Raw genomic sequence first — 27,852 nt, 5'->3', positions numbered from 1 at the left:
CAGCCCCGAAGCACTGTGTCTCCTTGGACAATCTGAAGAAGCTCAGTCAACTGCTCTCCAGACTGTACAGACACCACAGAGAAGGCAGGGAGAGACCCCAGCCTCAATCTCTAGCACCCCGCAGGTGAAGGGCCCACACTGAATGTTCAGGCCTGGTTCCTTCTCATTGCACAACTTAGTTTCCTACTCTCTGGGGGCTTTCCTGCTCCCTGAAAGCAATTTACAGAACTCTCCTATCAAATCCTTAATCAAGCACAACATCTGTAGCATCTCCTGTCCTGATTTGCAGGAGAGGGACACTCTGTGGCTCTATCACTCACTGGCTGTAGGACTCTGGACAATTCTGGTGTCCTCTGAACAGTGCTTCTCAAAGTGGGGCCCCAGGACCAGCAGCAGGAGCAGCAGCACCTGGGAAGTTGTTAGAAATGAAGATTCTCCAGACCAAATTAGTGAGCATTTGGGGAGTGGGGTCCTGCAACCTGAGTCCTCATGCCCTCCAGGTGAGTCAGCTCCAAAGCAAACTCCTGAGTACTTTGTTCCTAGATCAAAGGTTGTTCTGAAGACTGAATGAGATAGTGCAAATCCCCAGGAGCAGGCAAGGCCATTGAGTGGGGGTGGCTGTGACTCTTATCTCAGGCGAAAGTCACTGTTCCATCTCTGCCTCATCCTTATTCATAGTCCACATGCTGTTTCATAAGAGTGGGGGACTCTTCTGGCACTTGCCCACCTTTCCTTTGTCCCTCCAGCTGGGCTGAGTCTCAGGCTCCATGGCTTCCACCCTAGCTGACCCTGAGTCTCTCCTCTGCCCAAGGTCAGCATTCCCTCTTTCAACCTGGAGTTTCCACTGTTGAGGAAGGTAACTTCTGCCCATGGGTCTCTCAGCAGCCCCTCCTAGGCCCAGTCATGCTCACCAGCTACTCAGACCCAGAGTGCCCAGAACCTGTGCACAGAACTCCCTTTGTCTTGGACCCTCTCGCCGTCTCCAGTGCCCCCAACAGGACCCTAATCCCTATTATCTCCCCCTCCTTCATCCTTTCCCACAAAGTCAAGGAATGGACCTTCTAGAATCTGGACACATCACTGGGAGAAGGGTTAGGGTCTGGGTTTCCTGGAACCAGAGTCTAGCCCCAGGCATCGCTCCACAAATAGTGTTCATGTGGGAGAAATAATATTAAAGAATCACCAAGGGGGCTCAGATCAGAAAGAGTATCTTTCCGGTTTCTCCATGCTTCAGGTACTCAGTTCCTATCCTGCAGCCCCAGGATGAGACTCTCCTGCACCTGCAAGTGTGGCAACCAGCCCCCAGTGATTCACCCAGGGAAGGGCTGCTAGAGGGCATGTTCATCCCAGGGAGAACATGTTCCCCTGGACATGTTCTCCCTGGGATGCTGGTTTAAACTAGAAATTCCCCCAATGGTCTGACTTAATGAGCTTCGTTTGGAACCCAGAAATCTGAGCACTTAAAACAATCGCCCTGGTGTGAGGCTTAGGACAAGATAGATTTAGAATGAGGGGGAATCAAAGATGAAGATCTGGAAACATCTTACTGTACCCCTGGTGTGGTGCTTGAGGAAGGGGGCGCTAATCTTCTGACTGTTTTGTTGAATGGAATTTTGTGGCGACTGGTCACAGAGATCACCTCCCCAAATCCAATTCTTTAAAAAAAAAAAAAAGAAAAAAGAAAAAAAAATTCCTACAGTTGACAGTTCTTTTCTTGTTGCCAATACTCATTGATTGAGGTTCGGGAAAGATTGCTGAAACCAATAAAGTGGAGATAAAGGGGCCAAAGTGTGGGATTAAAAGGGATGAGCCCAAGCTGTTAGCAGACACAGGTGAGTGACCACCTGTCCAGGCCTGATCTGACTGCTCAGGGGCCGGTCTGCAGCTCCGGATTTGGGGGTGAGGGGACAGTTGAAGCTCGCTCTTCTTCAGAATTTCCAAAGCCACCAAAATAAGCCCTGCTCCCCTCCAGCCAGCAGAGCCCGTCCATCCTGGTCAACCTGGTGGACAACGGTGCAATTGACCGGCATGAGCTGCCTCTCGCCCACCCAGATGACGGCCAATTTTTTTTTTTTTTTGTAAGTCATCAAATTCAATATTTACAAGAGAACAATTCCATGCTTGGTTCTAAAACTACTGACCACCCAAGGATCAGTTTACTTCTCCCTTCAGTCCATGACAAGAAAAATGTAGGCTTGTGCTTTCCTCTTAAAAGCAGAATAATAAATAGAGCAATTTTTTAAAAAAAATTAAAAAGCAAAACCGTTCATTGCACGCGGCGCATTTCCCTCTCTCTGGTCATTGGACAGAATAAAAAAGCCCATTTTGCCAGGGCTGGGTCCCGCAGCTGCGGCCCTGTAACTTTAAACCTGGCCTGAGATCATCGTTTTGGCGCTAGCCAAACAGAGCCCGAGGGCGGTCCCAGTGCGCCGGGCCGGGACCACCTGACACCCTCGTTGGGAAGGATAATTGCTGACTCAGCTCCCAAGTTGCCAGCTTCGAAGTTTGCGCCCAATGGAACTCGGCCACCCCAGGCTCGCGCTCCTCCAGGCTGGGCCCAGGCTGCTGCCTCTCCATCTGCCCAGCACGGACACCTCAGGCAGCCACAGAGAGCACGAGTCTGCGGGGAAGATGTGGACGGCTCCCGTGCTGCTCTTGGTTTTGGGGAGCGCGGGGGTGCGCTTGCACGCAAGTCGGCCCGCATCCCGGAGGAGGAGAGGAGCCCAGGAGCGGCTTAGCTGGGGACAAGTCCCAAAGAAACAGCGGAGTGGGTGTGGCAGGAGGCGCCCCGGAATCCACAGGCGGCCAGGCTGGGGGCAGAAGGGGCCGCCCAAAGGGTCAGCTCACAAGAGACAAGCCCACAAAAGATGGCAGCCAGGGGCTTCTGCCTAGGTTAGAGCCCCTGGGCTTTCCCCAGCGTCCCAATCAGGAGGGCTGGTCCTGGGAGAGTTTCCCGCTGCAGTGGCCTAGGTCTCCCCTGTGTGCCAGCACCTTCTTGGGGACAGACTGGAAGAGGCCTCACTTACCTCTTAAGGGAAGGTACTGTGTGTTGGGGGCGGGGGGGGGGTGGAGGGGTGGTTGAGTAGAGTGGTGGATGGAAGATGGTTGTTCTGCTTTCTCTTTCTTCCGTGCTGGGACCCAGTCCAGGGCCTGGAGCAAGCTAGGCAAGTGCTCTGCCTCTGAGCTACACCCCGGCCTGGAGCACTGGTACAAACATTGAGGTTTAAGTGGGTTTGGGGCCATGTATTGAACGGGCCCAAAATGTCAACGACTGAATTTCTGTCTGTGACTCCTTGGACTTTAAGTGGATTCAGTCTGATGGCCAGGCCACACCATGCACACGTTCCCCTCCCCTGTGTCCTCTTCTTGCACCCCCTTATCTCTTGCCCCCTTCTTCCTAGTGTGCTGTATGCTGATCTCCATGAACACCTGTCAGTGTTTTACTTCTTTTCTGGGATTTGTATCTGTGTCTGTTTCCCTGATGGCATATAAGCTCCAGAGGACTCCGATGCGTCTAGGTTTGCTCCCCGGGGTCAGGACAATGTCTGATAATAATAGTTGCTCACCAAATATTGGCTGAAGGAATTGTAAGCAAGCTATTGATCTTTGAGGCCGGAGGTTGCTGAAGGCTTTCCATATTTAAGATCTAGGTAGGCCTAGCCCCAGGAGAGTCTTTCTTGGAGAGGGTGTGGTCTCCAGGGTGCCCAGCCTGCATTTCTATAATTCCAAGGCAGACAAGAACCCCTAGACTTAGGGAAATTATACAGAGTGCTCTTGTGCCAGGGTGTCTGCTTCAAAGAGACTGAACCACTCTGTTTACAGGGGCCATGAGCTATTCATGGTTGTCCTGTCTTTGGAACTTCTCTTTCCACTGGAATATATACAGTTATTTATTTCGTTTCCGTTTTGGCCAGACACTGTGCACATGACAACATTTTGTACTCAGCAGAACAAGGTGAGGGAGGAACCTACCTGAACCACACATCCTAGCATCCCAGGAAACACAGGCCCAGGCTTCCTGGTCCTTTGTTTCCCCCAGGGCTAGGGTTGGTTGTAATCATGTCCAGCCAGTTCCTAAACATCAAAAGTACTCCTAGAAGGAGGTGCTCAATCTTGTTTGAAAAAATAGCTAGAAAGTCCACTGATAAAGAATCAAGGCCAGCCTGGGGCTGGGATGCGATGGAGTCTGCTGTGGAGCACTTGCCTAATGTGCGTGGGGCCCTGGGTTCCATCCCCAGGACTGGAGAAAAAAAGAAAGAAAGAAGCCCCACTGGGGTGGGCAGCCTGGGGAGGGGCGGGGGTGGCTGTGTGTGGAAGCTGCACTGGGCAGGAGCTGAGGCCCAGCAGAGTTTTTGTCTGGGAGTAATGAGTGAGGCGACTTGAATATGGATGACTAACTTCATGGAGCTGAGCTATTGTTGGGGAGCTGGACTGGGGGCAATTATGGTGATGAATGTGATTATCCTTCTCTTAGGGTCCTGGGCCCTACTGGGTTTCTCCCATCCAGTGCTATAATCTGGTTCAGTTTTATAATCTGGTCCCATGTGTCATCTCTCGGGGCGTTCGTGGATTCAAAAGAAGACGGTTGTCCACACATCTGGCGTTTTCCTCGATTGTCCGACCCCACCCTCACTCTGAACTTTGGTCCAAAACACGTACTTTGGGGCCTGTCCGTTAGACAGTTTGTTTTGTGAAATTCTGCAAGCCGTTGCTTGCTGCCAACCCATGTGCGCTTTTCCGGGACCAACTCACCCAGGATTAATCATGCAGCGAATGGATTTCCCTGTGATTTCCCCGAACTTCTTGCCAGTTTTGGAGGCCCTGAAATCTTTGTGAGCTGCTAAGGATTTGTTGCACTTGAGGTATTTAATAAAGGTCGGGTCTCTTTGAGAATTTGGGAGGAAGACCTGTACATAACAGGGGAGTTCAAGACTCTAATAGCATCTAATATAGAAAAGCACATGTTAAAAAAATGTGTCCAGACAGGAGAAGGCTAAGTACAGACATGGCCAAGAGGACTAACTCCCTCTCTCCACCGCCATGAAGGAGCAGCCTGAGAGTGACTGAGGATGGCTGATCAGCAGGAAGGGTACCGCCTGCCCTGCATTTCCATCCCCCGTCATGTGCTAGGAATGTCACCAACTACCTCATTTAATCCGTTACAACTCCTGTAAACTGTACATTACCTCAGAATACTCCAGAATTGGGGATTCAGAAATGGGTCTGATGCCAAACCTCAAGCTCTTTTTACAACACTACTCTGACATTACAAAAAAAAAAGTTGAACTTGAAACTAAAAATGAGCCTCACCTTAAGCCTCTTAAACATGAAAGCAAAAATTTTCTAAGGATATAATAACTGTACATTACCGACCACACTATCCCTTTATGAGTGGAATTCTTGAATTCACTCTGCACAGGGGTACATTGCTGGGTGCAGGATTTGAACTCTGCTGCTTTGAGGAAGAGACACTAGCCCAGAGCGTGCTTTGCAGTCTTCACCAAGTCACAGACCTGCGCTCTGAATTCCACTGGCTTATCTGAATATTTGTCATATTTCTGGCTTCTGAGAGCCAGGCAGCCAGGTTACAACTTGTGAAAGTATTGCAGGGGAGTGCGGGGAGGGAGTGGGAACTCAAGGACACTGTGCTGTGCTTGTGAAGCTCACTTAGTGAGTCTGACAGAGGCCCCTTCCTCTCCAGGGAAGCCTTGCCATTCCTGCTACCCGGAGCCTCTCAAGGAAACTGACAGCATGAGCCTTTACTTGGAAGAGCATCAGATGGTCAGGGGTGCCGGGGTCCTTCTAAAGCCAAGTGTACGGTTACTGAGATTTGTCAGGATTCTGCTGGGTGGGCAGGAGATAAAGCTCCCCTTGATTAGAGTTTTGAACCCTTTCTCTATTGATGTCTTTTTTTTTTTTTTTGATGTTGAGAATGGAACCCAGGGCCTCATGCTTGCTAGGCCAGAGATCTACCACTGAGCTACATCTGCAACCCTTCTACTGATTTTTCTTTCTTTTTTTTTTTTAATGGTACTGGGGATTGAACTCAGAGGCACTCAACCACTGAGCCACATCCCCAGCCCTATTTCGTATTTTATTTAGAGACAGGGTCTCACTGAGTTGCTTGGAGCCTCGCTGTTGTTGAGGCTGGCTTTGAACTCCCGATCCTCCTGCCTCAGCCTCCAGAGCCTCTGGGATGCCAGGTGTGCGCCACCGGCCCTGCACTTCAACTGATTTCTTGAAGCTTTCTGAGAAAGGAAAGTGATTGGCATTTTATCCAGAGGCTATGAGGTAGGTGAGGGAACAGCTGCAGTCCTGCCAGGTTCATCCAAGGCAGGAGATGGAAGTGGCTGCTTCCTCCCCACGTGCCTGAGCCCAGCACCCATCACCCAGCCTGTTCACAGCCAGTCAGGGGATGGTGAGCTTTCTTGAGCTTTGACAACAAGAGGACAATGGGTTTGTCCTCATCTTCTTTGGCTGAGTGTCTTGCCTAAAGAATGACTCCAAGGAGATGGGTGTGTCCTTGGAGGTGAATCAAGCCATGTCCACTGGGAGGCATGCAGCCTTGGCCAGCTGGTTGGCTTTGTTGTTTGAGAAGCAGAAAATTGAAATTGTTAAGGAGATGAAAAATCGAATGCAGTTTTTCTGTTGTTACTCGTTGTCGTTGGTGGGGGAGGGGGTGCGAGTACTCTACCACCAAGCTACACCCCCAGCCTTTTAATACAGCTTTAAAATGAAACAGAACAAAAACCAAAGGAAAATGTGCTCTCAACTTCTGCCTGGGGAGGCAGACCTGCAAGACGCCCCAGACAGTAGACAGAGGCCAACCCTGAGCCCCCCGGGGGCCCCGAGTCACCATTGTTATGTTTGAGGTGCTCAGGGGAATGCCAATGACCTGGACGGCAGTGGGTGGCAGGGACAGGAGGCGGGAAGGGCTGTAAACATCACGGAGGAGAATAGGGTATTTCCCACAGTTCATCACCAGGCCTCCACCCCGGAGAATAAAACACAGCAACTATAAGAAAAGCTGTGATCCAATGAATAGCATCTCACCCAAAGGACAAGGGTTCCCAGTTTGTCTAGAGTCTAGAAAGGCGAGGGAAAGAAACCATATTTATGGACGTTAAACCAGCTCCACCCAAGGAATTCGTTTATTTAACAAATGTTTGTGGAGAGCTGCTGCGGGGGTGGGGGGGGGTGTCATTGTTACGCCCACTTCCAGCTAGTCTGAAAGATGTCCTATCTGCTGTCCACCTCAGTCAAGGTGGTTCACTGAGAATCCGGAATCTCTTCCCTCAGTCTGGACATGTGTTCCACCCCACAGCCCTGCCCTTTGCTTTTGGTCTCTACAGGTGACCAAACAGCATCTTGGGTTCTCTTTTTCTCTTTTTGTTCCTGAGCACAGTGTGCCTTGGGTAGCCAATATGTGCCTGAACACTAGAAAACTATTTCCCATTCTGTTTTGGCTTCCTGGCCTGTTGTGAGTTCTTCTAATGTGAGACAGTTTCACCCCAGCTGAATCGCCCCATAATAAGGTGAAATGTAATCTGTAAGGCCGAGGGAGCCAGGTTCTGCATGGGAGGGGTTAGCAGCATTAACTATATTTTAGCAGCTAACATTGACGAAGGCCTTAGATACCTTATTCCCCCCACCAATCTGATCTCACCCCCTGCTCTGTTGTCCCCACACTTGGTGTCTTCACCTCCTGACTCTGCACCCGACAGGGGCCCCACAAACTAGGTTCAGTCTCAATATGGTGCCCTCCTCGTTTGTGCTCCTGTGGCCCACCCCTCCCAGATGCGGACTCCTGCCTCCACCCAGGCTCTAATCATTCCCCAGCTCCAGCTCCGACTCCAGCTGGCCTTCACCACTTCCCTTCCACCATCCCCTGTCTCTTCCAATTTCTCTGTTTTTGCTCTAGAGGTTTATTCTGCCAGAACTGCTCCTCCCAAGATCAAGTCCCATCTTCCCCACGAGGCTCTTTCCAGTTCACAGTCCCAGGACTCCCTCGTACCTGCACACCCCTGGCAGGGGGCGAGCGTCTGCACCTGGGGTGACCCAGGATGCTGCTCCATGTATTCTTTTTATATCCACAACACGCACCTGTCCATTTGTCTCTTTTCTAGCTGCCACCACATATTCATACTTCCTGTCTTTAATTCTTAAAATTTTTAATTGACCCATAATTATACATATTTATGGGGTACCATGCAGCATGTCAATATGCATGCAATATATAATGATCAGATCAGGATTGCTGCTGTATCCATCCCCTTGAGCGTTTGTTATTTGTGTTGGGGACAGTCACATGCACACTTCTAACATGTACACCCAGTCATTGCCAACCCTCCTTATGCTGCAGCCCTCGGGATAACTAGGTGTGAACATTCGTTTTTATTTCTCTCAGGTATATATATGCAGGAGTGGAACTGCTGGGTCATATATGGTGGCTCTTGATTTACCTTTTTAGGGACCTGTCTGCTGTTTTCCAAAGTGACTGCACCATTTTACATTCCCAGTGACAATGTACAGCATCCAACTTCTCCCTGACCTTGCCAACACTTGCTTTCTGTGTATTTGTGTTTAAATAGTAACCATTCGAATGAGTGGAGTGGTATCTAGTAGCTCTGATTTATCTTTTCCTAACATGTGTTGAGTATCTTTTCCTTTACTTGTTAGCCATTTGTAGATCTTTGGAGAAAATGTCTGTTCAAATCCTTTGCCCATTTTTAAGTTGAGTTGTACTTTTATTGTGATTAAAAGCATTTTTTTTTAATTTTAGATACTAGACCCTTACCAAATAGATGAATTGTAGACTTTTTTCCCATTCTGTGAATTGGGTTATCCTTTCAATTTCTTGAGAGTATTCATTGAAGCACAAACTAAATACTTCTTAAAATCTAATCTCATTTCCCTTTGTTGTTCATACTGTTAGGGTTGCATCTAAAAAGCTGTTTCTTAACCAAGGTTGCAAAGATTTACTCTTGTGTTGTGTGGTTTTAACCCTGGTATGTAGGTCTTGGGTTCATTTAGTTAATTTTTGTGTGTGCTGTGAAGCAGAGACCCAGCTCCATTTTTTGCAGGTGGTATCCAGTTGTCTCACCACCATCTGTTAAAAAGATAATTCTTTCCCCACTGAGTTATCTTGGTATCTTATCAAAAATCAATTGCTCACACATATAAGTTTATTTCTGAACTCTCAATTCTATTCCATTGATCCATATTGCTGTCCTTATGCTAGTACCACATTTTTTATTTTTAAAAAAATTTTCATTTTTTAAAAATTTATTTTAATTTGAAAAACTTTCCCTAGTGCTGGGGATCAAATCCAGGGCTTCTACATGCTAGGCAAGCACTCTACAACTGAGCTACATCCTCAGTCCATATATATATGTTGTAGTTGGACACAATGCCTTTATTTTATTTATTTATTTTTATGTGGTGCTGAGGATCCAACCCAGCGCCTCACACATGCTAGGCAAGTGCTCTACCACTGAGCTCCAGCCCCAGCCCCTTCCCTTGTTCTTTATGCAGGTTGTGTTAGTGATTCTTCCTGTTCTATTTTCATTATTTGTGCATAGTTCTTGCCCTTGGAGAGGAGAGTGCCTACAGGGGCTGGAGGGCTGGTGGTGGAGTGCTTGCCTCCCATGTAGAGACCCTGGGTTCCACCCCCAGCACCACCAAAAAACAACAATAAAAACCCTGTTGGGGCCACAGTCAGCTGGTGAGGAAGAAGAGGGAGGAAACGGTGGCCTTTCAGTAGGAAGGACAAGCAGGCAGATGATAGGAACATCACAAAAATCAAGTAGGCTGGACAGGAGGCTAGGAGCCAACTTAGTGGGCAGGGAGCATTTGCGTGCTCTGGTTTAGCTGCAGGGATCTTGAGGTTACGTGGGACGTGAAGTTGGCTCCATCTCAGGAGCACAAGGGGAATCGCCTGCTAAGGGGCATCCGAGGTGAGCCCTGCAAGTGAAGCCACGCAAGTGAAGCATGGTGACTGAACTTCCCCTGCGTCAGAACAGAGGGAGAAAGATGGTACGGGAAGGTCCGGAGAGATCCTCCCTGCCAATAACAACTAGTTAAAAAAAAAGAAAGATCTATGGAGCCGCACTTGAAGCCTTCCAACCAGGCTCAGGATCAAGGCCAAGGGCAGCTAGTGGAAACAGCCACATTCTGCAGGGGTGGACAGTGAGGTGGGATCCAAAGGCTTCTCTTCCACTCTTGCAAAACTGCTCTGCTCAGCTGACAGCCAGAGTGAATCAGAAGCTCAGATTCCCGTTCAGTTTCCCAGCAGATGGCAAGTGCTCCCCAGTACCCCACCTCCCTGCCCAGAGGCTGTCCTGAGGCAGCACTTCTAAGACAGGTTCCTGTCATCTGATGACTCAAGGGCTAGCACTCTGCCCTGGGAGGTGGCCTTTCCTACCTGACTGTGCTCCCAGGCCCCCCACTGAGTTCCAGAGACCTCATTAGGGAGGTGTGGTTCCAGTTTAAAAAACTGTGAACTCATTTCCTCTTTTACAGACAACACTCTGCTCTTAGTCAAGGGTGAACCGTCTTCCCAAGTTGAGTAATCTTGGTTGAGGTTGGAATCAGCAGCCTCTGTGTGAACGCTTGTCCGTGTTGGGGGGTGCACAGAAAGTTGATTCACTTCCGTGAGCCCTGGAGAGTCTAAATATCACCCATCCATTCGTTCTGCCAGCCAGCACACCCATGCCAGCGGCTGGACCTAAGCTTATGGCAGAACGACATGTCACCCTGGCAACTACAGATGCTGGTCCAGAGACAGCAGTGAATGGCAGAGCCACCCAAATGTTGTCCTGTGCTAGTACAGGGGAGAGGCTCTCCTGTGGGAGAGCTCTGAGGGATGGGGATTTTACCTGGGCAGTGAATGGTTTGGATGGGCAGTGAGATCGTTGAAAGATGAACCTGCAGGTGCCCAGAGCAGCTCAGCCTAACGTTCCTGCAGAAGTTACTTCAGAGCAGCCTCAGTCTGTTCCAGCTCTATCTTTAAGGAGTAGAGAGACCCGTGGGTTGGAGGTGAACAAGAGCAGCCAGTACCTATGGAGCCAGCCATGTCACAGTGGTCAGGGCATGGGCGTTGGGGTCTATGGGTCTGGTGGATCCTGATGTCTAAGCTCTGCTTTGCTGCTTGCTCTGTACCTGGGCAGTTCACTTCATTTTCGTGAAGACCAACGAAGGGCACATGATACCACGTTTTGCACATTCTAAAATTCAACAAAAAGTGGCCGTTATCAAAATCTCACCTCATGGTTGTAGAGACTAAATGCAGAATTTGTGAATGAAACACAGAAGGTCTCAGTTTCTTTCCCCTTCCAAGGGGAGAGAAGATGGATCTAGTTGGGACGCCTGATGTCATGTCTTATGGATCTGAAGTTCTGTCTCGTCTACCTTTCCAGTGACTTAAAATGTGACTCCTTGCTAGTAAATTGAAAATAATTTTCCTAGTGGTCATTGGCTTCTACTTTTTCTTTCTTTTAAAAAAATCAATGCTAAGGATCAAACCCAGGACCTCAGATGCTAAGCATATTCTCTACCACCAACTTAAAGCCCCAGCTCGCTATTTTATTTTTATTTTGAGGCAGGATCTTGCCAAGTGGCTGAGGATGCCTTGGACTTGCTGACCTTCTGCCTCAACCTCCCGAGTTGCTGGGATTACAGGTGTGGGCCCCTGTGCCCAGTAGCTGTAGGAAACTTTCAAAATTCTGCTTTCAACTTTGGGGGAGTGACCCAGAGGGGTCACCCCACCCAGAGTCCATTATGCCTGCCTCCTGGCTCCAAACCTTAGTGGGAGGACCTCTTTTGATTCCTCCAGAGGAGCTAGTGGCACTTTTCCAATGCCAGCAGCCAGCAGCCATGTCCCAACTCCTCGTTGGGCTCAGCCAGCAAGGGCTGACAGACCTGTCAGAGTGAGTGGACAGCCACTGCTCATTAGAAATCAAACAGCAAGCGTCACCTCATCTCGCGGGTGAATGGTCCTGTCTTCAGCTATGCTGTCCCTTTTGTTAGGGGGAGGTGTTTACCAACTCTGGGGTGAAGGCCAGGGAACAGTGCAGGGATATTATAATCTAAGGGGTCATTCAAGAGAAATTTCCTTCTTGGCTTATAAACGTACTTACGCAGTCAGCCACCCAACCAACGTCTGCTAAAGGCTGACCGTGGCGCCAGCCCCTGGCGGCCTGGGCCATGTGGGCTGGAGGTAGCACTGTGAACTTCTGACAGAAGGTAAAGAGAGTGCATTTCTGTGGGTGCCCGGGGTGACAGGGCCAAGCCTTCTAGAGGTTGCCTAGATGAATTGGGTTGCTTAGATTTTCCAGGGCCAGACTTTTGATCCAGGAAGCAATTTACCAGGGTTTAAGGAATGGGTAAGGAGAAGTAACCCATTGGCCATATCAGTGAGGATGTGCCCACACCCTGCCAGCATCTGGACTGCCAGGAGTGGAGGGCACACAGCCCTGCGGTGAGGAATGGCTTTCTTTGTGCAGAGGAGCTTTGGAACTTCAAAGGCTATTGGCTCCCTCCATATTCCAAAGAAAGGCTTTCATGAGGTCAGGGGCGAGGCCAGCCTAGGGGCAGCGGGAAGCTTAGAGGCAGTGTTCTGAAGCCTTCCTCCTGTGGCGGGACACCAGCTCGTGGTAACCAAGGGAAGGTTAGCCAACAGCACATTGGGTGCGTTTTGAACAGAAATGAAGGGGTCGCACAGAGATTTGGGTGGTCAGGGCTAGAACACCCGGCAGGGTCAGCTCCTCTCTGCCGTCTGAGGTGTGTTTATTTTCAGGTTTCTGGGCACAATTTGGAGACCTGATGGGAAAATAAGATTCAAAAGCCCATGTCTATGTAAAAGAAAAGAAGTGGTGTTTTTCCTTTCCAAATACACATTTTGACATCTCACCAAAAGCATGACTTTACTGAAAAAAAAAAACAAAGAAAAAAAAAGGCAAAGTAAGTGTCTTGGGGCTGTGTGGGCTGTAGCCATGTGGGCTGTGGGTGGCATGGTGCACTCCTGTCGTTGTTTATTAGTTATCAGACAGTTTCTCCTGGAGGCAAAACCAGATTCCTTACATTCCTAGATTGTCCTTAAATAAAAAAGCATTTCACTTTTCTCATGGCTGCAAAAGTCTTCCCAAGGCTGTTTGGTCAGCTCTCCTCAAAGGCTGATCTGGGTGTGCATTTTGATCCTGGAGCAGCCCTGGAGTGGAGGAACCCCGGGGCAGCCTGAAGGCCTGCCCTACTCTGCTGACCAACACCGCGGGTTTTCTTTGAAGACCCCAAGAGTGACTCAGCTGGAGGCTGTGAAAACTGCTTGTCCCACACAGAAATGAATAGAAGGAGCTCCTCCTGGCATGCAGGTGGACAGGGCAGGAACTGCTGGCTTTTGTGACTATCCTGTGCATAACCCAGGAGTAGCTGGCTTTGTGGGGTGGGTTTGCCAATACGGCCCTAAGGGATCCTGAAGTGCATTCTTGGCTCCAGGAATGTGCATAGTTCTGATTGTTGGTGGGTGACGACTGGGAAGGCTTCCTGGCCTTTACCTGTCTGGTTCTTTCCTTCTCTGTCACTTGGCGGCAGAAATGGTCTAAGTGGCCTCACAGCTTCCGCCTGACCCTTCCCAGCACACAGTCCCTTCATGTGGAACCCAGAATGGCCTTGCTTTCTGGCTCAGGTGAAGTCCTCCCCTACTCAGCCCTTCCTTCCTGGCTTCTTTCCACCCTTTCTTACCCAGTCCATGCCAGTTCGTGAGACCAAAGACCTGGCCTGAGCACTCTAGTGCTCAGAGTGGTACTCAGCACATAGCAGCTACTCAAGAAATATTTGTTAAATAAATATAAGTCCTGGAGCTTGAGATAAGAGAGATGGGCTTGGTTGTTTTTTGTTTGTTTGTGGTTTATTTTATTTTTCATGCAGGAATCAAACCCAGGCCCTCTGCGTGCTAAGCAGGGCTAAGCAGGGACTCTACCATAGAGCCACACCCTCGCCTGGTGGGTTCAGGTCTCGATCATTGTTGCCGAGTTCACTTTACAGCCAAGGGAGCCGCAGTCCAAAAAGGACATTCTTTGAGAGCAAATTCTAGCCTTCTCCTCATCAGGCATTTAGATCCTCCCGATGTTCCCTAGAAGGGGACACGTTTGAAGAAGTTGAGACTGTGGTCACCAAAGAGGAAGACTGAAGGTCCTAGCAAGACGAGATTTCACCAGGGGAGTGGGGCCTGGGGGACGGTGCTGCTTCTGACCAGTGAGACTGTGACTGAGGGGAGGACGAAGGTGAGGGTGGGGAGAAGAGAAGGAGGGTGGGGCCCAGGGAGCGGGTGCAGGCTGTTGAGTGCTGCCGGAAGCCCATGTCAGAGAGGGGCGAGGCTGCCTTTTGGTCCTGTGTTGGACCCATGATGCACTTGGCTTTGTGTCACCCATGAATCAGACAAACTCAGCAAAGCATTTAACTGGTGACTTGGCAAAAAAAAAAAGTTGTCCTTTCAAAATGTTAAAACGTAAAGGAGACTTTGCAGGGTTGCAGTAGGGACCTGGCGAAGGGAGGGAGCCCGCTGACTCTGAATCCAAGGATGAGCCACCGGCCGAGTGAGGAGTCCGTGGATAAGAATGTCCCTATGAAGAGACCTCAAAGGTGGGATTGTGGCCACGGTGGCCTGACAAGGCTCTGGCCAAAGGTGTCCAGAGTCTTGCCCAGATGCCCAGTGTGGGGCTTCTGAACGCTCCGACCTGGAGGGAGTTGTGTTAAAGCTGGACTCAGCAGGGCAGGCTCAGGAGCCCACGGGGGCCTTTGTGAGAAGAGGACTCAGAGGAGCCTGACGGAAGGTGGTCAAGGAGTCCCCTCCAGCCTCAGGTCCTCATCTGTTAAGGGGACAGTGATGCCCCTCACCCCACCCTCGGGCTGTTGTGGAATGGTCAGCAGGAAGAGGACCCAGAAACCCTGCAGTGGCCAGCAGAGGTGAGGGGGTGCCGGGTGTTGTGCCTTCCAGCATGGGACACCTGCAGACCCCTCTGTGTGAGGAGCCCCCGCCCCCTCTCTTCCCACACTGATTCTAGCCCCTCCTGGGCACCCACTTCACTGGGAGCTACCAGCTGATGGAGGAAGGGCGGGGAGCTTGTGGAAGGGAGCACAGACTTAGGAATTGGTTTGTAGGGACAGCAAGACAAGCCAGTGTGGGGGCGGGAAGAGCGGGCAGTGGTCAGGCCATCGGAGCTGGCCCTCGTGCTGGGCAGTCTCTCCTGTGATATGACACAGACACTGGAAGAAGCTTGTCTCAGTGAGAGCTGGGTGTTTGGAAGCCGTGGGTAAAAAAATTTGTCAGAATAACTCTCACCTTTTGCCAGGGAGTCAGATTACAGTGAAGTGCCACTTAGGGACAGGGACACACTCAGATCACTGTTAGGCGATTTTGTTGTGATGCGGCTGTCACGGAGGACACTGACATGAACTTGGGTGGAAGAGGTCAATCATTTGACATGGTCTTTGATGCAGTCAGGAGAAATGGCCCGTGGTGGCCATTAAGCAGCAGGGGTACACATTAAGAGATGACCAAAAGTATACTAGACACCCAGACCAGCCATGTGGCTGTTTATTGTCATTAGCAAGGATTACGTGCGTCAGATACTTGGGTGTGCTAGTTACACTTTTATCCAATTGGCAGTGAGTAGGTTTGCACACACCAGAATGTGTGGTGCTATGACATTGTGACAACCGTAGCGTCACTAGGTGATAGAATTTTTCATCTGGGCATGGTGGCATGCGTCTATAATCCCAGCGACTCGGGAAGCTGAAGCAGGAGGATTGCAAGTTTCAGGCCAGCCTCAGTAACTTAGCAAGGCCCTAGAACTTAGTGAGACCCTGTCTCAAAATGAAAATAAAAAGGGCTTAGTGGTTAAACCCCCGAGTGCTAGTTACTCAGTACAAATAAATAAATAAAAGGAAAAAAATTTCCAGCTTCATTTTAATCTTATGGGACATGGTTGTGCTGTCATTGACCGAAACGTCATTCTGTGACTCTGGAACTTGTGTTCCCATTTTACAAGAGACTGCAAAATAAACACAAGAAAAATGTAGATATTCAATGAAAGAACAAAACCTTGGGGAAAGCATAAGTGGACATTTACGTGCTCTAGAGGAAGCATTTGGGAGCATGGCTTCAAAGGAAGAAAATAAACAGAAAAAAAAAAGATGATGATGAGTACCAACAGAGCTTGCCATTTGCAAAAGAGGCAAATGCCAACCAGGGAAAAGGCAGTCCAAAGAATGTGTTCTTAAGGTCTGATTAGCACTAGCTGCTACAAAAAAAGATGAATAATACCATAAAAGAAAAAAGCCCACAAAGAAGACATTCTCAAAGGGTAATAACCATATAGCTAGAGACAGTCATCACCACAAACCAAAGGGAGGCAAATAAAACCAAAGGATTAACCATATATTCAAAAGATTAAGAATTTGGGAGTATTATAATTCCAGGACTATCCTGACAATGTTGTATCTAAACTCTAAGATATATTTTAAGAAATACTATGTGTAAACTTGAATCATCTCTACAGAGATGTTGAACCTTTTTTTTTTTTTTGCTACTGGGGACTGAACCCTGGGGCACTTAACCACTGAGCCACATCCCCAGCCCTTTTGTATTTTTTTTAAATTTAGATACAGGGTCTCACTGAGTTATTTAGGGCCTTGCTAAGTTGCTGAGGCTGATTTTGAATTCTTGATCCTCCTGCCTCAGCCTCCCAAGCTACTGGGATTACAGGCATGCTCTACTACACCTGGTGAGATGTTAGACTTTACTACAAGGATAAAAATCATTTATAATTAGCACTTAGATACAAATAAACCCTTTCAGTTCTTTATTTTCAAAATGAAGAACCTTAAGTTGATTTGTCCAATCTCCTAAATAGTATAAATCATGGCCTCGGTTTTTAAAGAATAACAACAGAAAATTGTCCAGGTAAATAAAAGGTTCCTGCCCGATTTGGAAACTTCCACTGATTCCTCATGCTGGCCGAGGTTGGGTGTGGCAAGAAGAGGTCTGAAGGTGCCTAGGAGGGTCCAAGGCTCTAGAACTCTCTGTGCACCTGGCTGTAGGTATCACCTGTGTGAACAATGGTGTGTGAGTATGTGCATGTGCCTTGTGCTTGTGAGCTTGCATATGTGTCTCAGACGGACCCCTGAGCAAGGAGACATCAGTGCGTGGCTTCAGGAGGACAGGGGGACAGGACGTCAGACGCTGGCTGGAAACTCCGCAGCAGGCCTAGAGCAACTCTTCGCCCAGGAAAGCCTTTGGCCAAAATAATAAGAGGAACGATTGAGAACTCTTGTAAAGATCAACTTTCCCATGGTGCAGAAAGAAAGCGGAGGCCATGGGACAAAGGACCTGCTTCTGAATCCTGACTGTCATTCATAAAACACCCTTTGTCCATTCAGAGCGATTTGGGTGTTTGGCTCTGAGGGCCAGGGCTAGCAAAGAACAAGAGGGAATTTTTATCAAGTTACGCTTTCATTGAACTGAGCTCTCTATGAACGAATTCAAATCAAATTCATTCAGTACTTTTTTTTTTTTTTTTTTGAGCAAGGGTTGTTTTTTTTTAAGTTACAGACGCCACATAGCAAGTGATTTTGCTGAACAGATCCAAAAGACATTTTTTAAGTGGATGATTTGTTCAAAACAGAGGAGGGAAGAAAACAGGATGCTTAGTTTTTTAATAAGGACACTTGCCTGGCAAAAGAATATTCCCATTGAGCTTAATAAATACAGTAAATATTTGCCCACTCTACAGACTCATAAATCCTGTGGGACCCACCACTGCCATCCCCCTAGCCCAGTAAATAACCAGCAGAAGAGGCGACCCATTTGCATGCCCTGAGTTATTCAATTCGGAGCCTTTTCCCCATTCCCAAGATAGAGAAATGAATGTATGTGCTTAAGTCCACCCAAAGCCATTGATCCGCAGCTGGATAAGGACTTGAGATGCAGACGGGAGGCTCAGGAAGCGAGCGGGTTTCCTCTGGGGGCCTCCCCGCTCCAGGCATCTGCAGAGAACTTATGATCAAATATTTATTAGCTGTGCTTCTGCCTGGGTTGTCTAAACAGAGGGAAAATAAGGCTCCGTAGGCAAGGAATGGATTGCTAATTTGAGCACTGCCTAGCTACAGATGAACATCTGCTCTTTAATTACACAAAGAGGTCTCCAAGCACCCTTCCTCCTGCTCCCGGGATGCACGTGCTTGCTTATTTTGAAACTGTATTTAGTCATGGAATTTCTAGAACCACTCCAGTCTGGAGAGGAAGCCCATGGCCTGTGAGTCAGATTTTTAACTCATGAAAAGGATTATCTGGTGAGTTCAGAGATGATGCTTGGGCACAGTCATGACTAGTTCTAGGTCATTGCAACAGAGGTGGAAGAGGACATTGCTATTTTCTATTCTCTCCAGTCTGAGCCCATTTTCTGTTGCTATAATAAAATACCTGATACTAGGGAGTTTATACAGACTAGACATGCTGGGTATGGTGGCACATGCCTGTAATCCCAGCAGCTCAGGAGGCTGAGGCAGGAGGATCACGAGTTCAAAGGCAGCCTCAGCAAGAGCGAGGTGCTAAGTGACTCAGTGAGACCCTAAATAAAATACGAAATAGGGCTGAGGATGTGACTCAGTGGTTGAGTGTCCCTGAAGTCAATCCCTAGTCCCCCCACCCCACCCCACCCCGCAAAAAAGAAAAAAACATTTATTTGGCTTATGTTTCTGGCTGGGCAGTGCAAGAGCATCTGGTAGGGGCCATCTTGCTGCATTATAACTTCTTCCTCTTCTTATTTAGCCACCAATCCCATCCTAAGGGGCCTACTCTGATCATCTCATCTCATGACCTCTTAAAGGCCACACTTTCAAATGCCATCAACAAAAGAATTTGGGGATTAGTTTTCCAGTACATGAAGCCTGGGGGGATGCGATTGAACCAAAGCGCTCCCCACTGTGGGATTCGCCCTGTTCTCCACCAGTGCCTCACTCCGCTGGAAACCCCTCTCCCTGGCACCTCCCAGTCATTCATCCCCTTGTTGGCACAGAAAAGGCAGAGTGGGGCAGTGAGCCCTAATTTGCTTATTTATTAGCACTAAGAGTCGTATTGGTGTCTTGATGCCCTTGAGTACGTTACCAACCCTCCAGCAAGCGGTGAACTAACAAGTTGAACTGTGTCTATTAGGTCTGCACTAGAGCCCATGGTCCTCGTCATCCAAGTGCACAGCAGTCTCAAAACTAAATGGAGAGAGAACTTTATCTATTTATCTATTTGTTTACTAAGCACTCTCCCAGTGAGCTCCATTTCAGCCCTGAGAGCTTGATTTTAAAAAGTCAGAGACCCTGATTTTGGACATTGTGATTCAGTAGGTTTGCACGGATCCTGGAACTAGGCAGGCTTAGAGATGTTTCCAGGTGCTTCTGTTAAGAATATTTTCCAGGTTAAATGATATTCTACTCATCTGAATGCATTGACTCATCATAGGAATCAGTGCCAGGAAGAACCTGCTTCCTTTGGGAAAGGGGTTCACACCTGTGTGCAACGCATCTCGGTGGAATCCGGGGAAAGGGCTGGCTGCTTCATCTCTTTGTGTTTCCATTAATGGAGACAACCAGGCCACTGAGTGTGCTCCAGGTCCTGCAAGGACAATAGTTTGGTTCCTGGCACTGTGATATGCCAGAAAAAGACCAAAATTAAATAAAAGCGCCGCAAGAAATGGGTAACAAATCATCTGGCTGCGGCTGGCTGGTCAGGTCGGCCCACACTGTTTCTGTATCAAACCCTAACTCAATTTTTCTTCAGCCATCACAGGCCAGCTAGAAGATGACCTTGTGACCCCAGGTGCAAAAGAAGACTCAGCTGCTCCAGCTATAGAAGACAACATCGTGACCACAGGCACCACTGAAGAGTTCTCTGCGTCTTCTGGCCCAGCGGCTCTGGTGAGTATCTTGGGAAGAGACGAATCTGCTCCTCTCTTGGAAGAAGGATAGAATGTGTATTGTATGTAAAATCAACATAAACCACCTTGCCAAGGGATCATGAGTGGCATGCTTCCAATTCCGTCCAGTGGGGAGGTGGTATACTGACAGGTGACAGGTGAAGAGGACTAGCCCAGAGGTCAGACTCAGAAAGAACCAGAAAGAGCCAGGTTTTAAAACTTCTCCTGCGTTACAGCACAGTTTCAATACAGTCAACTGTAGTCTTGCACGTTGTGGCAATGTCACTGATACAAGTTCCCCAATATGCAATCTCCATTTCCTGCCTCGATATGTAGACCAGTAATGAGCATGAACTGGAATCAGCCCCCAGACCACGCTGGTATAACCCACGTGGATTTCGTGTGGACACACACCCTACCCTAATGAACTGTCACTGACACATATCTCAGGCACCTGCCCTAGGCAAGACAAGAGGCCAGGTCCAGGGAGGAGGCCGTGAGACACACCGTCAATCATCTAGGAGTTGACGACTCATTGGTTAACAAGACGGAGGCTCCTGCCCACCTGACCTTTGCTTTGCCTTTGGCCTTTCTGACCTTTGAACACCAACCTGGTTCCAACTTTGGCTTCTCTTTCCTCCTCCTGCAACACTCCCTCATCCTCCCTGGCTGACTTTCTTATGACTCAAGTTCTGAGTTATCTCAAAGAGATGTTATCTAAAGCATCCCACCCCCAGCTGCAGGGTCAGCAAGTTATCCACCAGACATGTCCCACTGACTGTTCCTGTCAATAAAGTTTTATTGGAACACTGTTTGGGTGAGAAGGATCTGGTGGCATTCACACTATAAGAGCAGAGCCTAGCGGTTTGGGCTTGCAAGGCTGAGAACATTCACCATTTTGGTCTTTAGAGAAAAAGTTTGCCAACTGCTAGTCCAGTCCAGTCTATGTTTTCTTCAAAGCCCTTAAAGTTACTTAAAATGATCTTTTGTATTTGTTTACCTATTGTCTTCACACCCTGCAACCCAGCCCCAGACTGCTAATGGGGAAGTTTTGTTACTCATTATATCCCAAGGGTTTGGAAATAGGCTGGACCCACAGTAGTTTCTGGTAAAAAGCACAGAAGATAAAATTCACCATCATAACTATGTTAAGTGTATAGTTCTGCAGTTCTAAGTATATTTGCATGGCTAAACAGACCTGCAGAACTTTTTTTGCCTTATGAATCTGAAGCTCTGTGCCCTCTCAGCAGCAGCTCCTCATCCTTCTCTTCTCTAAGCCCCTGGTGCCTGTTAGCACCTTATCTATTTTCTGTCTCTGATTTTGACTTCTCTGGATAGCTCACAAGGGAACCTCACCGTGTTTGTCTTCTGGGGACTGGTTTATTTCACTTAGCAAAGTCTCCTTAAGGTTCGTCTGTGTTGCTTCATGTGTCAGGAATTCCTCCCTTTTTAAGGCTGAGTTGTCCCTGTGTGTGTGCCACATTTGGCCACCCGGCTCTCTGCTGGTGGACGGCTGGCCTGCTTCCGCATTTGCCAATAGTGCCTCCTAGCACCACTGTTTCCTGTGGGTGTGCAGATCTCTCTTGAACGCCCTGCTTGGAATTCTTTTAGGTACTCAAGAATCACTTTCAGATAGTGCTGCTATCTGAAAGCAGATAGTTCTAGATTTACTGTTTTGAGAAGCTGCCATACTGCTCTCCACAGCAGTTCTCCCACTTTAGTGCACAAGGATATATACATTCATAGCAGCCCTTCTAACAGAAGCGAGTGCAAACCTAGCTCATCACAGTTTTGATCTGCATTTCTCCGATGAGTGATGCTGAGCATGGATTCATAAGCCTGTGAGCCATTTGTATAGCATCCTTAGAGAAACCTCTACTGCAGACCTTTGCCCGAGTTTTGTGGGTTCTTTTTGTTGTTCCGTTGTAGTTCTTTATACACCTTATCAGATAAATGATTTGTAAATATTTTCTCCCATGTAGGTGGGTGGCCTTCCCCCCTCCCCCCGTGGCTGGTGCCCATGGGTGCACACACAATTTTAAGTTTGATGTGATTCTATTTGTCTGATTTTGGTTTTGTTGCCTATGCTCACTAGTTTGTCAACTGCTACATTGACATGGACTTTGGAGTCAGCAGAATTACTTCTTTGGAATCTTCAAAGTGCTAAGTGTCTTTTTCTATGCTGATGAGTTGACTAATAGCTTCCAGCCCCTGGGTGGCTTCTGGAGTGGAGCTGGTCCCCCAGAAAGACAGAGGTGGGATTAAAAGGACTCTCAGTTTCACTCCAACCTCCAGGGAAGGGAGAGGGCTGAAGGTGAAATTGGTCACCATTGGCCAATGATTGAATCGATCATGCATCGGCAATAAAGTCTCTGTGTGGATTCAGAAAGATGAGGTCCAGGGAGCTTCTAGAAAGCTGAGTTCCTGGAGGCCCCTGGAGAGTGGTGCCCAGAGAGAGCCTAGAAGCTCTGCCTCCTCCTATGTTCTCTGGCCCTGTGAATCTCTTCAGGGGCATCCTCTGTGATACTCTCTGTAGTAAACCATTAACCCAGCACTACTCAAGTCCTGCCCTGTAGTTTACAGGGTGACACGAGTTTGGGCATATTGTCAAATCATTCTAAGCTTTGTTCGTACAATAGGACTAATAATATGATCTATTTCCCAAGGTCGTGTGTTGAGTAAGTGAGAAACCACTTAAAGTGCCGGGGGCCATGTAAGCTCCCAGCAATGGCTAGTGGTCACTCTCACTGGGGGAGGGAGGAGGTGAAGGATGATTCAGATGTGTGTCCACAGGTTACAGGGAAAAAGTGCTACTTGGGTTTATGGAAAAGCAAATATTAAAGCTTTGTGGCCTGGTGGGTTTTGGAAGAAATTACCCACCAGCAAGTCAGCATGTCGAACATTTGGAATCCGTTCTTGGAGGAGACCTGGTTTTATTCCTGTTCCCACCCTTCTTGTTTTGGTTTCTTGGTTCCACTTTGAATTTGTGCCATCATGTCTTGTGTATATTTATGCCACCTTAAACCCTTTTCTGTTGTAAGCCAGAGTAAGCACTTTAAAACATTAAGCTTTATTTTCTATTTTGCCTCATTTGCATGTCTAATAGGTGCCAACAAATGCAGAGAGTAGAACAGACGTTCCCATTGAGGATCTGCCCACCCAAGAAGGCTCAGTCCACACCCACGAAGAAAGCCATAGCACCACAGTCCCTGATGTAGCAACTAGCCACTCCAAAGGTAAGGAGACCCGTCACCCCAGTAGGGGTGGATCTGCTTTTGTCCACACCTTCCAAAAGTCCATGAACAAATGTAATAACAGGGGATATGTTTATAATGCAAGAGTGGGCACCATGATGCACTCCTGTAATCCCAGCAACAAGGGAGGCTGAGTCAGGAGGATTGCAAGTTTGAGGCCAGCTCAGCAACTTAGCAAGACCGTGTCTCAAAATAAAAAAATAAAAAGGGCTGGGGGTGTAGCTCAGTGGAAAATACCCCTGGGTTCAATCCCCAGGACCTAAAAAATAAAAAATTTTTTAAAAATTTTAAAAAGAAGAGGAAAGAAAGAGTGAGTTCTGAACCAAGCTTTGTGTGGTGGGTTCAGAATTCAATTTATGAGTTGCTAGATCGAATTTAACTCTCAGGTTGCTGGAAATCTATCTCTACCTTGAATGACAGCTAGTGATGTGGCCCCTGCCAGGGCGAGTTAAGCAGCTCCTGACCCTGTACCAAGAACTTCATGCTATCAACAGCATGAAACTCGGCCAGCCTAAGTAAATCTTGATAGATTCCACACTAACACTGACCATCTCACATGAAGTTCATGTCTGCATATGTGGATCAAGGATCTTCTACATCAGACGGATCAGGATCTGGGGTTGTATTTGTGATTCGTGGTTAGTACAGGCAGCAGTGCAAATGGAGAAGCTTTGGAGGGGGCTTTGGGGTCATTACCATTATCCTGAGAATTAGACCTTTGCTGGTGAGCATGAGAGAAGGTCATGCTCAGCAATGGATGGGTTCATTCCTACTTCCAGAGATTTCTTAAAAGAAATTCAGCTATTTGAGATTTTTTTTAATGTGCCTTATTTTGTAGCAGGAGAGAAAAAGAGCAAATCTTCAAGTAACTCCAAGGAGTGCTTGCTAACTGGAGAAGTTTTATATAAATTGTTTCATCTAATTAGATTTTATGTTTCTGTCTTTAAGATGAAAAGCCAGTGTAAAGACCATGCTTGAAGCAGTGGTTCCCCCAAACTAATTCCCCAAACCAACTACACATTTAAACAACCAGAAAGTCAGTCTGTATGTGTGTGAGAGAGTGTGTGTGTGTAATGCTGGGCATTGAACCCAGGGCCTTGTGCGTGCTAGACAAATGCTCTACCAAGGAGCTATATCCCCATCAGCAATGCACATTTTTGTATTTTTTTCTTTAAGTTGGGGTCTCTAAGACTAGCCTTGAACTCAAAATCCTCTTGTGTCAGTATCTCCAGTAACTGGGACCACAGGCACACACCACTGCCCCCAACTATATTATCCTTCAATAAACACTTCTGGGTCAGATGCCAATCTGGTTTTTAAACACTATAGCACATCTGAGGACTTAAAAAAATGCTTTTATATTGTACTCCCATGTTCATAGCAAGCAGCATCCACAATAGTTAAAATATGGAAGCAACCCAATTGTCCATGGACCAATGAATGGATAAATAAAAATAGTATATATGTGCAACAGAATATTATTCAGCCTTAAAAGGGAAGGAGATTCTGTTACATACTCAATCCCACTTTGAGCCTCATTATCCTGAGATATTTCCCATAAGAGTCAAAACTGTCATTCTGAGAACTGGATTTTAAGAGGTAATTTTATTAGGGCAGCAGATGACCAGTTTTCCCATGGAGTGCCCAAGTGCGATGGTGTTCCCATGCATGACACATGCTCATGATCATGGACAGCATCATTGGGAGGGACTGGGGAATACAGAACTAAAAGCTCTCAATTAGTAGAGTCTTGCATCAACTTTATTTTCAGTAAAGCATTTTCTAACCCAGAGTGCCTTCAATGATGATAACCGTGTGTTTTGAGCCTAGAATCAGTTGCCTCCAGGCTAGGACCTGATAAGCAAAGATTGAGCTATCACTGCTGTACTTGGCTACCCAGGATGACAGTTTGATTCCACAACCCTCTGCTCTGGGAGGCTCAAACCCAACAGTCTCCTCCCCATTATCTGAGGGTAGAATGTTCAACATACACTCTGTATAAGTATCCCAGAGCCATGGGATCGGCTCATGCAGGGAGCCCTGGATCTGGGGAACTACCCTGGGGCCATCTTGAAAAGGTATCTTATTTTGAGGAGACTCTTGCTACAAAGTGAGTGGATTATTTCAAAGCCAACCAACTGGTGAAAGTAAGCATCTTTTAGATGATGGTTGGCTAGTGTGTTGGGAAAAACCAACCCTAAATTCAAACCCAAGACTCTCCTCCTCCCAACACAGATCACCTCTGACATCAAATGCAAACCCCTCCCCCCGCCAACAGAAACAACCAATTCTGCCCATGGACATCAGCTGGGCATCCTCTAATCCAATTTAGTTCTGACATTATCTACCTAAAAATAGCATCAGATCCCATAGGTTGAGGGTTCAGTCCTTCAAGACTGCTCCCAGCAACACTTTAGGGGCCAATTGTGAGTTACAGACTCAGTATATAATGGAGAAACAAAGGAAAACACCTTTGTTTTAGGAACTGTGTAGAACTATCTGGAAGAGACTCACAATGGAGAATATTCATATTATAAGTTCTAGAGTAGATCTGACTGGTGATAGAAATCTAAACATAATTCAGTGGCATGAACAGGTGAAACCTGGCTAGGCATGCTGCTGCCTTGTGAAATCTGGATTTGGCAACCCAAGCAGGGAATAGATGGCATGCGAGGAATCATAGCCCTGTCAACTCTTCCCAGATTAGAGTATTACTCTCCCAGTGAGCAATAGCCCTGGGCACAGTCTGTAAGTTTTCCATGATCTCAATATTGGACTAAGTATCCACAGCTGTGGATTCTTTCACCACCATAATCTCTGAAACTTTTTGACCATTTATTTCATATCTCTGTGGCTTAGTGTCCTTGACTCTGCTTTCTAAATTGGATGAGAAAACAAGTCATGTATACAGAGGTGCTGTGAACCCATGGATGTGAAGAAGCGTTCATGATTTTTGATAATGATAGACACCAAGACAGTTTCATGTCATCGCTTGCTTAAAACCCATCCAATTTATCTGAGAAATTATCTTCTTTGCATGTTTTGTTACATTGTATATCTTTTGCCAATTGTTAAATTATGGTTATTAAATCCTAATAATTCTATATCACTACATCTTTCCCTTTTCAGAGAAAGTAGCTGAAGAGACAGAAACAACAGTCGAGAAAGGTAGGCAAGACCACAGGTTCAGAATATTCCTGTGGGCGTGGAAGACAGTTTCTTTAAACCTGATTTTTTTGATGAGTTGCCTATTTTTCCTGGATTATATTCAACAAGAGCAGAAGAGAAAAGCTTCTGAGAATAGTTTTCATTCATTGGGAATGAAAACATTCATTCATTATATATATATATATATATATATATATATATATATATATATATATATATATAATTTTTTTAAAGCAAGCACAGAGAATTTTCTTTACTTGAAAAGAAGTAGGACTGGGGCTGCAGCGCCTTGGTAGAACATTAGTGTGCACCTTGGTAGAACAATCCCCCTGCCACTATGACCCGTAACCCATGACTTTCTGCTTTCTGGGTTCCTCACCTAGCACTGTAAAAAAAAAGGGGAGGGAAGAAAAGGGGGAGGAAAAAGAAAAGAAGTGAACGACTCACTTAAAGACGCTGCGGGAATGAAGTTCTACTCCAATTTGGTGTCACTAGGAATCAAAGTAGAAGCCAGTTGACAAGCCGTGTAAAAACACCACCCATTAGGTGAGGTCCATCTGTTATGCACAATAGTTCCTGAGACCCTGGGCAGGAAAAGAGCCCAACACTTCTCCACTCATATTTGCTGTGTAGAGTAGGGCAATGGCCTTGTTATGGGTGACATTGGTGCCACAGGTGAATGTCCTATCTGGGGCTTATGCTTTCTTTCCCCTCCTGTGCAGATGGCTTGGCCACAGTGACCCTGGTGGGAATCATCGTCGGGGTCTTACTGGCCATCGGTTTCATTGGTTGGATCATCTTTGTGGTTGTGCGGAAAATGTCAGGAGGGTACTCGTAAGTCCTCACACCCGCGTGGTGGGTGGGTGGGCACTGTCGAGTTCAGGACTCACACCTGCCAACTAATGGAAACCTCGGAGTGAAGGTCATGTTCAAAAGCCCGTCACCTCCTCAAGTAATGTCTGAAGTTTCCCCAGAAGAGCAAATACCTACTTGGGCCAGATATGATGCTTACTTTGACTTCTGCTGAGATCTGACCAAATGTGGGTTCTTGTCTTAATTTTCCAGCTAACTGAACTTGAGAAGAAAAAAAAATAGGTTTCAACCTATTTAAAAAACCTATTTTAAAAACCAGGTTTTAACTTGAGACCTGATCCCCCTGCCACCAGCCATCAGGGGAAGGTGGTTTCTGTCACAGAGCCAAAGCTCCCATTGTGATGTGGAGTCCCACTGGTGACAGGGTCTTTTTTACTTAGATCCCTCCTTTCCCTCCTGCCCTGCACGCCTCCACCCACAACCATCACATACCCTTAGGCTGATGATGGATGAGGGGAAGGCCTTCTTGCTCCTTAAGAAACTTCCCTAAGAATTCAAGATATCCAAGTTCATGGCGGGAGGAAAACCTTTTCTTACTTCTGTTGGGGAGATGATAAAGGGGGAGGGGGAGGGGGAGGGCGGTGTACAGCTGG

The 27,852-nt window shown here is 47.4% G+C and overlaps 1 protein-coding gene across 1 annotated transcript; it reads left to right on the top strand.

Moving 5' to 3' along the window:
- The first annotated feature begins 14,575 nt into the window (after positions 1–14,575).
- On the top strand, positions 14,576–27,224 carry LOC143641219 (podoplanin-like). Its single transcript, XM_077108550.1, has 6 exons — positions 14,576–14,637; positions 17,173–17,288; positions 19,829–19,965; positions 23,071–23,200; positions 26,348–26,386; positions 27,109–27,224. Exons 1-6 carry the CDS (start codon positions 14,576–14,578, stop codon positions 27,222–27,224), a joined length of 600 nt encoding a protein of 199 aa, XP_076964665.1.
- The last annotated feature ends 628 nt before the right edge of the window (positions 27,225–27,852 follow it).

The sequence above is a fragment of the Callospermophilus lateralis genome, unplaced genomic scaffold, assembly GCF_048772815.1.
Source record: "Callospermophilus lateralis isolate mCalLat2 unplaced genomic scaffold, mCalLat2.hap1 Scaffold_91, whole genome shotgun sequence".
NCBI classification, from domain to species: Eukaryota; Metazoa; Chordata; class Mammalia; order Rodentia; family Sciuridae; genus Callospermophilus; species Callospermophilus lateralis.
Note: the sequence above shows the minus strand (reverse complement) of the source record. Positions and strands in the feature narration are given on the sequence as shown.